This window comes from Peromyscus eremicus, chromosome 16_21 (genome assembly GCF_949786415.1).
Source record: "Peromyscus eremicus chromosome 16_21, PerEre_H2_v1, whole genome shotgun sequence".
NCBI lineage: Eukaryota > Metazoa > Chordata > Mammalia > Rodentia > Cricetidae > Peromyscus > Peromyscus eremicus.
The window spans coordinates 27,055,835-27,070,360 of record NC_081432.1 but is presented as its reverse complement, the minus strand read 5'-3'; the positions used below and the strand labels follow the sequence as shown (position 1 = coordinate 27,070,360).

At 38.3% G+C, this 14,526-nt stretch overlaps 2 protein-coding genes across 2 annotated transcripts in view; both read left to right on the top strand.

Annotated features, from left to right (window-relative positions):
* Positions 1–1,745, top strand: part of LOC131893826 (E3 SUMO-protein ligase RanBP2-like) — a 42,424-nt gene extending 40,679 nt beyond the window's left edge. Inside the window, exons 21-23 of the mRNA XM_059243914.1 lie at positions 483–653; positions 1,548–1,640; positions 1,735–1,745. Coding sequence (XP_059099897.1) covers positions 483–653; positions 1,548–1,640; positions 1,735–1,745 — 275 coding nt within the window. The remainder of the gene's footprint in view (positions 1–482; positions 654–1,547; positions 1,641–1,734) is intronic.
* A 162-nt stretch (positions 1,746–1,907) lies between these two features.
* On the top strand, positions 1,908–13,810 carry LOC131893825 (E3 SUMO-protein ligase RanBP2-like; the record flags this gene model as incomplete). The annotated part of the gene is made up of 7 exons (XM_059243913.1): positions 1,908–2,108; positions 5,607–5,808; positions 8,340–8,441; positions 9,960–10,105; positions 12,085–12,358; positions 12,606–12,940; positions 13,305–13,810. Coding segments are annotated over 7 exons (1,566 nt in total), but the record flags the coding sequence as incomplete, so codon positions are not given.
* Positions 13,811–14,526: the final 716 nt, after the last annotated feature.

Here is a 14,526-nt window from a genome sequence, read left to right as displayed (position 1 = left end):
TAATTTTATCTAGTTCTACACTTGGAAATATGCAAAAAAATGGATACAGTGTTATTACCTGCCATCCTTTGCAGTTAAAAGTTCTTTGCTTTCTTTATAGAAACTAATGAAGGTTGACTCTGGGTACACTAATTTTATGTTGGATAATCCTGAAGATAATTTTTTTCAGGTGTAAATGCATGGATACTTTGCTGAAGTACTGTTTAGTGTATGGAGTGTGATTATAGCAATACTTTTTATATTACAGAAATTAATAATTTCCAATGACTAGTAAAAGGATTTAAAAAACTTGTATTTTCTAAGAGTCTTTAATAGAACACTAAACCAGGCTCCTAATTATAATTCCTGATCATTAAAGCACTTGGTTTGTTCCAAAGTATGTGTTCTTATTTTATCAGTGTGCTGTTTTAACCTATAGATAAGGTTCCTGTTCTCTGTAGTCTGGTTACCTTGTCTGATCAGCTGTTTTGACTTGGTTACAGCACAAGAGAAGAATAAACCTGAAGATCTCACTCCAGATACTGATGTTCTCATTGTGTATGAACTCACTCCCACTCCTGAGCAGAAAGCTCTTGCAGACAAACTGCTGCTTCCTCCAACTTTCTTTTGTTATAAGAATAGGCCAGATTATGTTAGTGAAGAAGAGGAGGATGGTAAGTCTTTTGTTAACTGAAAATTACTCCTGGTAATCTTAGTAATTGGGAGTATAGTTTAATTATTTAAAGTTTGACTTTTTGTTAGACACGGCAGTGCCTGTAACACTTGATAGGCTCAGGTAGGATGGCTGAGTTTGTATTCATGGGGAATTTCAGGCGAGTATAGGGTCACACTTTCTTTCTAAAAAAGAAACAAGGGCTGGAGAGATGGCTCAGGGGTTAAGAGCACTGCCTACTCTTCCAGAGGCCCTGAGTTCAATTCCTAGCAACCACATGGTGGCTCACAACCATCTATCATGAGATCTGGTGCCCTCTTTTGGCCTGCAGGAATACATACAGACAGAACATTGTATGCATAATAAATAAATCTTAAAAAAAAAAAAAGAAAAGAAAATCTAACTAACTAGACTTTTAGAACTTAGACTGATGTCTTTAGAGGTAGGTGTTTACCCTGCATATATAAAATACTCAGTGGATGTAATAATCAGAAGAATGGCATTCATTAAAGAAGCCCTTTGAAAAGTTAGTTATTGTATGCCAGGCAGATTTTTTGAGGAAATTGGAAATAATCATAATTCCAGAAGTATTCAAGTCAAAGAGGGAGAAAGGTAACACCCTCAGAGTCCCAGTAAGGTCATTTGGGCAGTGGTAGAATGTCCGTTGTCGGGCCTGGTGACCGAGGACTGGAGCTGTGCTGAAGTGACAGAATGTTCAAAGGTGGGGGGAGCCCAGTGGAACCTAACCGGGAGGAGGTGAAGGTCTGTGATGGGCAGAACTGAGTACCTTGTGGAGACAGAGGGAAAGAAAGTGGAGATCATTTCTAGGTTTGTGGCTAGGAAACCCTTGTTCTACTAAAGTTCTCTTATTCAATATAATGAATTGCATTTGAAGATGAAGATTTTGAAATGGCTGTCAAGAAGCTTAATGGAAAACTCTATCTGGATGACTTAGAAAAATACAGACCATTGGAAGAAAATCTAGCAGGTATGTTTATACATTTTTGATGTCCTATCTTTTAAAGGTACTTCTGAGTCTGATTTGATCTGTAATTGCCAGTTTTATCTATGTGTTAAATCAGTGTTCATTTAAAACATTTTAAAAAATAACACTAGCTGAAAAACACTGATTAATTTTGGTGGCAGTGGGCTGGCTTCCTGAGCATTCATGGTCCTTGTTTTGGAGGTCTTTAAATTGCATTGAAAACCTCAGACTGCACTCGTGGAATGATTGGATTTCTGATTGTGTCTTTGCTTGTGTTGTGTGGCTTTTTCAGATAATGACAGAGAATGTGTGATTGTTTGGGAAAAGAAGCCAACAGTTGAAGAGAGAGCAAAAGCAGATACTTTAAAGCTCCCACCTACGTTCTTCTGTGGAGTCTGCAGCGACACAGATGAGGACAATGGAAATGGGGAGGACTTTCAGTCAGAGCTTCAGAAAGTGCATGAAGCACAGGTCAGACTGGCTCCGCGTCTCCTTTCGCTTCTCTTGCCTCTGTGATGGAGTACATTTGAAAATCTTACTCCCGAATGATAACAATTGGCCTTGGCAAGCATCTGGGTTGGGTTACATAAAGAGAGAGCACTCAGTCATTACGGTATCAAACCCCAGATTAAATTATAACAGTTAAAACACCACCAAGATTCTTTGTATAAACCAATTGGTTTAAAATTTAACAGTTAGCTGGGCAGCGGTGGTGGCGCACGCCTTTAATCCCAGTACTCGGGAGGCAGAGCCAGGCGGATCTCTGTGAGTTCGAGGCCAGCCTGGGCTACAGAGTGAGTTCCAGGACAGGCACCAAAACTACACAGAGAAACCTTGTCCCGAAAAAAACAAAAATAAATAAATAAATTTTAATGGTTAAATTATAGCTGATACAATTTTTTTCCTCTTTTATTGAAAATAATTTTTTTTCTCACAAAATATATCCTGATTACTCTTTTCCCTCCTTCTACCATCCCCCCAGTTCCTCCCCACTCACTTCCTGTCTGGATCTACTCCCTTTCTGTCTCTCGTTAGAAAACAAACAGGCTTCTAAGGAATAGTAATAAAATAAAATGTAATATGAGAAAACAAAAACTTAACACATCAGAATTGGACAAAAACAAACAAAAGGAAAAGAGCTCAGGAGAAGGCACAAGCAGCAGAGACCCACTTGTTCAAACTCAGGAATCCCATTAGAGCACGAAACTGGAAGCCGTAATGGAGATGCAAGAGAGCCTAGTGCAGACCCTTGCAGGCCCTGGGCATGCTGTCTCAGTCTCTGAGGTCATTAAGTGGGTTGATCCTGTTCCTTTAGAAGGCCTTGTTTTCTTGGTGTCCTCCACTCCTCTGGCTCATAGGCTTTTTCTGCTTCCTCTTCTGCAGGGTTCCCTGAGCCCTGAGAGAAGGAATTTTATAGAGACACCCTGCTTAGGGCTGAGTGTTCCAGAGTCTCTGAGTAAGAGTTTTTAACCCTAAGTGAATAATGAATGGCGTGCCATCTTACTGTCTGTCTTTGCTGAAGTGATACAGATCTTTTCATTCAGTTTGTGCATGGTTCTGACATTCCTATGAAAGACTTCATCTGGTTATGGTATAGAACAGTTTTGTATCATTTAGTTTCTATTTGTGTAAATTTTGTTGCTACTTTTACAATGAATGTTCACAGGTAATAAATACTGTTGGAGTAGTTTTTTGGTATTAACTTTAGCTTCCTTATAAAAATTAGTATCAGGGCTGGATAGACAGAGTTCAGTCAAAGCACCCATCCACGCCAGTCAGCTTACACAACACTACCAGGGGGCTCAGTACCCTCTTCAGGCCTCTGTGGGTATCTGAACTCACTTGTGCATAATCTCTCACATACAATGCAAGTAAAAATTAAAACTTAATACTGGACTGGGAGTGGTGATCCACACCTTTAATTCTAGGTAGAAGTAGGTGGATCTCTGAATTCCAGGCCAGTCAGGGCAACATAATCTCACCTTTAAAAAGAAAGTTAATGGTATATAGTAAATAGGTTGGGAAGTACTTTTCTGTGCAACTATTTTCTAAAAGAGATTTTTGTCTGATTGATGTTGTTTCCCCTTAAGTGTTTGATAGTTCTAACTAAAGGAACCATACTAGGACTGGGGTTTTCTTAAGACCTTGAAAACGAATAAATGGAAGGTTCTGTTTGGAATGTCTGTTTAGGTTATTTGTCTCTCTGTTACTGAATGAGTTCTGATTATGACTTTGAAGGAATTCTCAAATTGAAATTTGTAGACTTGTAGACTAAACTTTGGCTTATGAATTTTGGTATTGGAGACAGGACCTCACATTGTAGTACAGACTGGCTTTGACCTTCCTGGGACCTTCTCATCTCATCTTTAGAGGGCTGGCATTGCAGGTGTTGGCTAGCACCACCCAGCTCCATCGTCAGTCCTTCCAGTGCTGGAAGGTTCAGTATTGAACTACCTTACCTTCTTTGCTATTTCTTCATTGATCTAGTAGAGAGTGCATCAGTTTCATGAGTTTGTCTTGTTTTCTGTTCTATTATGTTGCTCTCTCCCCATTCCTGCTCTTTATCTTTTCTGTGGCTCTTGACCCCCTCCCCCCACAGTATAAATAGACTTTGGCTTCATTTCTCCCCCTTGCTGAATTCCATTGATTTCTGCTCTTTATTATTTCTTTCTTGCCTTGGGTTTACTTTGCTCTTTTTCTTTTTCTCTGATGTGGAAGCATGAGTACAGATTTCAGAGCATGTTCATTGTTTATACAAATGATCTTGTCCCTTAAGCACTAGTTAGGTGTATTGTTGTCATTTCTATTCAGGTCAGAATACTTGCAATTCATTTTGACCCATGCATTAGACAGTTGTATGCCATTTGAAAATGGTGACTTTGTACATAGCATTCTCTTAGTGATTCATAGCTTAATTCAATTATGGTCTATGAGTATATATAGTTTATATAATTACATTGCTCCATGTGCTTTTTTATGAATTATTACAAATATCTAATGATTAATATCTTACAGAACGATTTAATTGCTTTAAAAACCTTCTATGTTCTGTCAGTCAGCCCCTTTCCTCTGTCATGCCCAAATGCTTGGCAAACATCGTCTTTTCATGCTTGTCTGGCTCTTGGTTGATAAACTGCTGCAGGCCTGAGATGAGGGGTTGGGTGGACAGAAAAGGGAGCAAGAGTAGGCCAGTGCTACAAAAGCTGGCCTTCCCTTAACTCCAGGTCAGAGTTGGGTGAGAACTCCTTGGATTGTTGTGGTTCTTTGGTTAATTCCCAGAGTAGAGGAAAGAGTTCATTTTGGTCATCTTTCTCTGTGTTTTCATGGAGAAAAATATTTGAGATGGTTCGTACCCTGCCATTCTAGGAGGGTAAATTGATCTTTCATCTTGATCATTTTTTTTTATCTTGAATTTTTCCTGAAATCTGCTTTGTTTGATAAAGATACAGCCTTCTTTTTGTGTATGTGTGTGATATATTACTTTTTTTAACCTTTTATCTGTCTGTGTTGTTAGGCTCCCAATCCCTCCAACCTCCTATCCTCCTCCTAGACCCTGAGCATCATTCTGTTAATGTCCTGTGTGTGTTCCTTTTCCATGGAACCAAACCCAGGGCCCTGCAATTGCTCTGCAAACACTCTGCTAGCGACATAAATCCCCAACCCCTGGTGGTTTTTGTATTAAAAACAAAACAACCCTGATTGAATAATCTTTTTACTAGTGCTTAGACCATTTGACATTCATTTAATCAGTGAGGTGGATTGGGTCAAAGTTTACTGATTAGTTTTAGATTCCCTGTCCCTTCCTAGTTTTCATGACTGTTCATTTTCCTCCTTTTCAGTGATTACTGGAAAGATTAAAAACACACACCACACTTTATAGAAGTACTTACTAATTTTCTGTTTGTGTTTCTTTTGTGGGGAGGAGGGGATGGTTTAATGGTAAAGCGTTTTATTCTTTCCTCTGTGCAGAAATCCCAGAGTGAGAAAGTGACTGATGTAGTCGGTAATGAGTCTGCAGGTGAGACTGGCGTGACAAGCTCTTTTGTCTGTAAGTCTGAAGAACCTGATTCTAACACCAAGTCTGGGAGCTCATCCCCCGTTTCTGGGACTGTGGACAAGCCTGTAGATTTGTGTACTAGAAAAGAAACTGACACGGAATTCCCAAGCCAAGGTAAGAGTTGGTCATGTGTTTATATTTTGCAATATATAAGATACTGCCTGTATGTTTGAGAAAATAGACTTTTAAAGATAGGTTTGAATCTAAGAACTTAGCTGAAAATGTTTAAGGTGAATATAGGGGCATAATGTATTTGTCACAGTAATCAAGTCATTACCTTCTCAATAAATAAAACACTAAATAACAACATTTTTATTATTTGGTTTATTTATTTCATTATTATTATTTGTTTTTAAAGACAGGGTCTCTGTATAGCCCTGGATGGCCTGGAACTCACTATGCAGACCAGGCTGGCCTTACACTCACAGAAATCCACTTGCCTTTGCCTTACAAGTGCTAGGATTAAAGGTGTGCACTGCCACACCCAGCCTATCATCTGATTTTAAGCTATTAGGGAATACAAAGCCTTATGATTGACCGGTCTGCATAAAAGAGAATAATTTGCTTGCATGGTCATTTTCTTGGTGTTATATAATATTTTTAATTGACTGTTGAGTTATATTAGTATTACTCATATTCACAGTGCTTTAGTTATGAATCATTATAGTAGGAGCTTAATATTTTTATGATATTAAAATATGTACAAGCCTCAAAACTTACTAATTTGTCAATTACAGTAATTACTATTTGTATTACTATGTGTCGCAGTTTTTCTAAGTTGGAAGAAGTGTCTTTGTGAATTGTATTTCTTTTCTTTTTTTCCTGTTAATTTTTTGGTGGTAGTGTGTGTATACTTCTCTTCTTCTTCTTCTTCTTCTTCTTCTTCTTCTTCTTCTTCTTCTTCTTCTTTTTTTTTTTTTTTTCTTTTTCTTTTCTGCCGAATGCCGTTATTGAAGGAGGGAGGAGGTCTTTTTTTTTTTTTTTGTTTTTTTGTTTTTTTGTTTTTTGAGACAGCGTTTCTCTGTAGCTTTGGAGCCTGTCCTGGACTAGCTCTGTAGACCAGGCTGGCCTCGAACTCGCAGAGATCCACCTGCCTCTGCCTCCCGAGTGCTGGGATTACAGGTGTGCGCCACCACCGCCCTGCGAGGAGGTCTTAAATACAGGCTTACAGCACAATGGGAAAACCCTGGAGGGCAGAAGTTCGCTACCGATGTTTTACAATCTTGCATCTAAGCTGTTAACGCCCATTAGGCAGGATACACAGACAAGGACTTCCCTTAAGCATTCAGGAGGGTGGAACCCGGGAGGGAATTAGCATAGGGAGGATATCAAGGTCAAGGTCAGCAAGCAAGGCAACAGTTACCCAAAACAGTGGCCAGGACCCTACAGGTACCCCTTTTACTAGAAAATGAGCTTCTGACTTAGGTTGCATGTGACGTCAACAGGTCACCTTACCCGTCTCTGAATACTCATTATCATACAGGCTCAATCGTGTGTGAGCTGCAGAGTTAATTGCTGCCAAAGATCTCAAAGTGGCTCTGGGCTTGCAATCTTTGTGTTCGACACAGAAAAGACCAACAGAAGTCCTAACCCACCCATAGCCAGTAGGCTAAAGACAACTGAGCCATTCCCTTCCTTAACGAGCCTTATTGCAAATTGGAGTCCTTGTAAGATGGTATTCCAAAAGTAAATGGATCTTGAGTTTATAAATTTATAATTTTCAAAGCCAATCGAACTGTATGTGAATTGTATTTCTTTATATGTGGACCTTATCTATACTACCTGTTTCTGTTTTTGTTTTTTTTCCAGAAGTAGTCCCAACTTAGGTCACCAATAGTACATTTATGGGCACCTAAGAATCTTAATATACTGGGACAAAAAAGTAATTTCACAACCAAAACCTCTACATTTTCAGAGATCATGAAACTGCATTGGTGGAGTTCAGAGAAGGCCTCCAAACCTCAGATGAGCAAATCTGTGGGCATATTTATAGTAAAGAAAACATAAAAATTTAGTACAAGTGTCTACTGCTCTTACAGAGAACTTGAGTTCACTTCCCAGCACCCGTGGTAGGCAGCTCACCTATACCTCCAGGCCAGCCGATTCAGTACCCTCACTCTGGCTTTTTCGGGAGCTTGCACTGATGAACATCTACCCCCACACAGGCACACATAAACACATAATTAAAAATAATCAATCTTTAAACAATGTTTGGTACAGATTTCTTTGAAGACCTTGCCTTTGCTTGTTTGAGAGTAGAAGAACTTGTCAAAGCAGAAACTATTTAGTCCCGTTACGTAGCTCAGTGTGGGCAGCTCTGCAGTGCGGTGGTTTTTGAGGGAATTTGGTTTAGAATTCCTGTTGATTGCGAATAGAACCTGTAAGTTCAATGTTATTAAACAAGCTTAGAATTGAATGTATTTTGTAACTTAAAATGTAGTTTGTAAAAAATAACCCAAAAATTTGTCTTGAATTTGAAGGCATTTTAGAAGAATAAATACTAAATTTTAAAAATGTAGTTTATAACATCCCTTCACTTGAAGTACAGAGAGTCCTTTTACTTCTGGGTCTTAGGTAAGGTTTTGATGTATATCTTAAAGTCTATCTTAACTTAAATAGGAAATGTTTTTTTTTCCTTTTTGCAGGGGAAAGTAAGACTGTTTTGTTTGGATTTGGAAGTGGTACAGGGCTGTCATTTGCAGACTTGGCTTCAAGCAATTCTGGGGATTTTGCTTTTGGTACTAAAGGTAAGATCAAGAGGAAAGACATTAATGATCATGTCAGCCAAGTGTAACTGAAAAAGGCAGTCCTTTCCATGGTGTGACTGAGTGGGGTGGCCCTGTCCTTGGTTTGCTTAGTGTTTTAGTAATTAGACTTATACAGTCTATTACTGATGATAATAGCTATAAGGCTTTTCTATTAACTTAAGTCAATGCTGTTAGCCTTTCCTTTCCTCATATACAGGTATGTTTTCCAGTTTTGGAATAACCCCAACTTAGCACTGATCCTTTAAATGTTTGTGTTCTTAAATTTGATTTGTTAGTATTTCAGGATTTGTGAGTGTATTTTTTTAAGACAAGTTGGATCTCTGTATTAGGTTGTGTAAATTGTGCTAGAGTAAGTTACTAATTAGTATTCTTTTTCATTTATCAGTGGTGTTTATTTTTTAAGATTTATTTATTTGCTGGACCTGGTGGTGCACTCCTTTAATCCCAGCACTTGGGAGGTAGAGGCAGGTGGATCTCTGTGAATTCAAGACTAGCCTGGTCTACAGAGTGAGTTCCAGGACAGCCAGGGCAGTCACACAGAGAAATGTTGCCTCAAAAAAAAAGAACAAAAAAAGATGTATTTCTCTGTGTGTGTGTGTGTGTGTGTGTGTGTGTGTGTGTGTGTGTGTGTGTGTTTTGCTTGCATGTATGTATGTATTTTCACCATATGCATGCAGTGCCCTTAGCGGGCAAATCCTCTAGAATTAGAGTTACATACATACAGTTAGTTGGGAGCTGCCATGTGGGTGCTATTTGTTTCAAGGTTTTTTTTTTGTTTTTCGAGACAGGGTTTCTCTGTAGCTTTGCGCCTTTCCTGGGACTCACTTGGTAGCCCAGGCTGGCCTCGAACTCACAGAGATCCGTGTTTCAAGTTTTATTAGCATTAGACTTCATTATATTTACACATAAGATCTTTCATATTGTGAATATAGCACCATTTAAATGATTGTATAAGATGTTTGGAGAAGAAAAGTTGTTGAAGAATACTAAAATAGTACAATTTAAAATTTAGTTCATGTATTTATATATTTTACAGGTCATGCTACTTATAGAAACACATTAAACTTCTAGAAATGATTGACAGGATTTTACGTTAGAATTTATAGTTTTACTTATGCCGAGTAATTGTCTTTTGAAACAGGTTCTTACTATGTGTCCTTCGCTGGCTAGAGCTCCTATGTGCTAGGCTGGCCTTGAACTTACAAAGACCCACCTGCCTCTGCTTCCTGAGTGCTGGGATTAAAGTGTGCACCATTATGCCTGGTTGTACTTTCTTAAAGTAGTATTTTATCCTGTAAATGTGCTGCCATCAGTTGTGTTCCATAGTTGTTGAAATTGTCAGAATATTATTACCTTAAACAACTCAAATAGGTGTGTTTAAGACATTGTTGAAAACTTGATGTGCCTATGAAATAATTGGAAAGTAATCTACAAAATCTACAAAATGTAAAACAAAAATTAAAGCTCACAGTTTAAATAGCCTAATTTATTTATCAGATAAAAATTTCCAGTGGGCAAATACTGGAGCAGCTGTGTTTGGCACACAGTCAACAAGTAAAGGTGGTGGAGATGAGGACGGCAGTGATGAGGAAGTGGTCCACAGCGAAGACATTCATTTTGAACCCATAGTCTCCCTGCCAGAGGTGAGTGGAGCCTAAGTGTACACGTTTGCCCTGAGTTCATTTCTCTTTTTAATACTGCTGCCTACATTTCTTCCCAGAACAGGTAAACATGAGATGTTCAGGATTTTTAAAAATTATTATTTATGTTTATGAGCCTTTTGTGAGCATGCCTGTCTGTGTGCCCTGTGTGCCTATTGTCTGCAGAGGCCATATCCCCTTGGACTGGAGTTACATACAGATGGAGTTACAGATGGTTTGAACTTCCAAATGGGTGCTGGAAATTGAACCCAGGTCCTCTGGAAGAGCAGCCAATGCTACTAACTGCTGAGTCATATCTCTAGCCCAGGTTTCCAGACTTTAAATAGAAATTGTTTTGAATTTTTTCATGTGTAGTACTGGGGATTTAATCCATTGCTCGCTCATGTTAGCAAACACCACTCAAGTGTGCACTCAGCTTTGCCCTGGAGTTTTTACGTAAATGATGCTTGGTGTAAGTTGTTTATGCAGTTGTTAGAAATATTTTTGTTTTTTCTTTTTAGTTTTTTTATTTTGTGTGCGTCTATGTGTGTATATGTTTAGATAGTGGGGTGGGAGGGAGGAAGAAAGGAAGTAGGTGTGCATATACCACAGTGAGTATTAGAGAATAGAAGCAGGTATGTATATGCCATGGTGCTATGTGGAGGTCAGGATAGCTTTCCAGGGTTTGAACTCAGGTTGTCAGGATTGCAAGTATGTGTACTAACTGGCCATCCTGCTGAGCCATAAGCATTTTTATTATGCCATTAGGAGATCATGTTTGTCTTCATAAAATAATTTTAGGGACAAAATAGAGAAGAGTGTGGTTTTAGGAAAATTATCATGTTCATTTTCAATCTCAGTAGTTACTATTACACTTTAAGAATCATCATTGCTGTGGCTGCAGAGATCTGCTCAGGGGTAGAGAATGTGTTCTGTTCTTGTTGGTTCCCAGCACCCATGCCATGCAGCTCAATTTCCAGCGGGGTCCAATGCCTTTGGCCTCTGTAGGCACCTGCATTCACGTACACATAGCCCCCACCCCCCCACCCCCCTCCACACACAGAATCAAAAATAAAATACATCTTTAAAGAAATAATAAAAGGATTGGATAGATGGCTCAATGGTTAATTCCCAGTACCCATACGGTAGCTAACAACTGTGTATAACTCTGCTTCCAAGGGATCTGATACCCTCCTCTGGCTTCCGGGGGCATTGGACACATGCAGTGCATAGATAACACATGCAGGCAAAACAGCCGTACACATAAAATAAAAATAAATGGTATAAAAACAGAAAGAATTGGCCTTTTCTTGAGACAGCATGTTGTTACATAGCACTAGCTGGCCTGTAATTCACTGTGTACCCTAGACTGGCCTCCAACTTGTAGTCATCTTCCTGCTTCTCAGGCTCTGGAGTGCTAGGATTGCTGCACATGATGCAAAGAACCACATCTCCTCTGGTCTCATATAGCCCAGGCTTGCCTTGAACTTCTGATCCTCTTGCTTCCATACCCAAGTGTTAGGATTATTGGTATATACTGCCATGCTTGGTAAGAACCAGCACTATTTTTTTTTTTTTTTTTTTTTTGGTTTTTTGAGACAGGGTTTCTCCATGTAGTTTTGGTGCCTGTCTTGGGATCTCGCTCTTTAGACCAGTCTGGCCTTGAACTCACAGAGATCCGCCTGGCTCTGCCTCTGAGTGCTGGGATTAAAGGTGTGTGCCACTGCCGCCCGGCAAGAACCAGCACTTTTGAAACCTCTTCTGACCTTTAAAGGCATTTTATTTTCACAAAAAGTAAGATATTATATAATAGAAAAATATTTAATGATAAATCACATCTTTACTGCTTAACCAAGTCAGATATATTACTAGTCTAGGGTGTTGTTAGTTACCATGATACTGTAAAACCTGTTGGCATTGGTTAATGGAATTTGTTATAAAACAGCTGTTTATATAATAGCTGTTCTCATTTGTTTTCATAGGTAGAAGTGAAGTCTGGAGAAGAAGATGAAGAAATTCTGTTCAAAGAAAGAGCCAAACTTTATAGATGGGATAGAGATGTCAGTCAGTGGAAAGAGAGAGGTATTGGAGATATAAAGATTCTTTGGCATACAATGAAGAATTATTATCGGATCCTAATGAGAAGAGACCAAGTTTTTAAAGTGTGTGCAAACCATGTTATTACCAAAGCCATGGAGTTAAAACCTTTAAATGTTTCAAATAATGCTTTAGTGTGGACTGCTTCGGATTATGCTGGTGAGTTACTACCTTCAAATGCCTTTTAATTTCATTGACTATGGTGATATTGTGTTCCCTGATACATTGTGCATCCTAATAAACTTATCTGGGGAGCGTTCACCCCAATACCTGGCTCCAGGTTTGTTTTCATTAATAAGACCTTTTAAGATTCATGCTACAATTGACTTTTCTGAAATCTATAAGATATATGTGCTTTGTAAGTTACTTCAGTATTAAGGTCTCTCTTCCTTCCTCCCCCCAATAGACGGAGAAGCAAAAGTAGAACAGCTGGCAGTGAGATTTAAAACAAAGGAGATGACTGAGTGTTTTAAGAAAAAATTTGAAGAATGTCAACAAAATATATTGAAACTCCAAAATGGACAAGTATCCCTTGCAGCAGAATTATCAAAGGAGACCAATCCTGTGGTGTTCTTTGATGTTTGTGCGGATGGTGAACCTCTAGGACGGATAATCATGGAATTATTTTCAGATATCGTTCCTCAAACTGCCGAGAACTTCAGAGCATTATGCACGGGAGAGAAGGGCTTTGGTTTCAAGAACTCTATTTTTCACCGAGTAGTTCCAGATTTTGTTTGCCAAGTGAGTATCACTATACATCCATCATAGTTAAATCTGCTAGGACTAGACCACACCAACTTAGGAAGGTTTTCTTCTTGCCCTCATTCTCATCTTGGGAATTTTCAGCTTTCCCACACCGTAGTTGGCATTGAACTTGACACTCGATTCCTTTTCAGACATTCAGACTGACAGGCTCCAGATTTCTAATGTTTGGTACATACTAGAAACAGAATGAGGGAAAAACCTTTTCCCCTCAAAACATGTATTTCTTAGTTTTCAAAGTGTATTTTTAAAGAAATAGGGCATTTGGGATTTACTCTGTCATGATTTCTGTGTATTTTAATGTTTTAGTCAGTATTAACCGAAAGATTTTTTTTGTTTACAGGGGGGAGATATCACCAAACATGATGGAACAGGAGGACAGTCCATTTATGGAGATAAATTTGAAGATGAAAACTTTAATGTGAAACACACTGGTCCTGGCTTACTATCCATGGCCAATAGGGGCCGGGATACCAACAATTCTCAATTTTTTATAACACTGAAGAAAGCAGAACATTTGGACTTTAAGCATGTAGTATTTGGATTTGTTAAGGATGGCATGGATACTGTGAGAAAGATTGAATCGTTTGGTTCTCCTAAAGGGTCTGTTAGTCGAAGAATTAGTATCACAGAATGTGGACAGCTATAAAGTAATTTTCATAGTGAATTTAATCTATATAAACAGTTGAATTGATGCTTGTTACAGGCAATATGGTAATTATGTTCACCTTTTGAAAACAGATCTTTCCAATGTATAAATGTAAAATTGTAGCTTATAGCTGTTGTCACTTTTTAATGTGTGATAATTGATCTTGCATGGTATGAAATAAAAGTTTAAACACTGGTGTATTTCAGGTGTACTTGTGTTTATGTACTCCTGACATATCTGTATTAGAATGGCTAATACTAATTTTGTTAAAAGCAATAGAGCTTCTCAGACTATTGAAGGAATATGATATATGCAATCTTATTTTAATTCCTGTTAAGATATTTGGATTTCCTGCATGGTACTTAACCATTGAATAAGGGGACCACAACTCAGATAATTTTATTTTAGAATTGAAATATATATATGGTAATCTTAACTATCCGTGTGCTCATTTATGTATAGACTCATTTCTGAATGGATAGAGCCACAGAAGATAGGAGTTAACCAAAGTGCTCTTCTGTAATTTTTATGCTCCTGTATAGTTAACAGTTAGCTTTGAAGTAGAATACTGTCTTTTCTTAAGATATGTAGTTCCCTTTGGAAGACATTGATTTTTACATTATAAATAAGTTGATCATTTCCTTAGCTAGCTCCCCTCCCCCCATCCTCCCATCTTCCCTTCCTTTTTTCTTCCTTCTTTCCATTCACTTTTCTGTTACCTGTCTCTACTACCTCAGAAACTTCAGCTTGGTCCTGATGATAGAATTGAATTTTTCTCTAGTTCTTGTGATAAAGTATGAATATTTTTAAAAGATCTATACCATATTCTTTGGTTAAAGATTTGCTTTATATTAGATTGTTGCAGTACCTTTTTCTGGTGAATTTTGTAGCAGAAATAAAGTGATAATTGGTAACA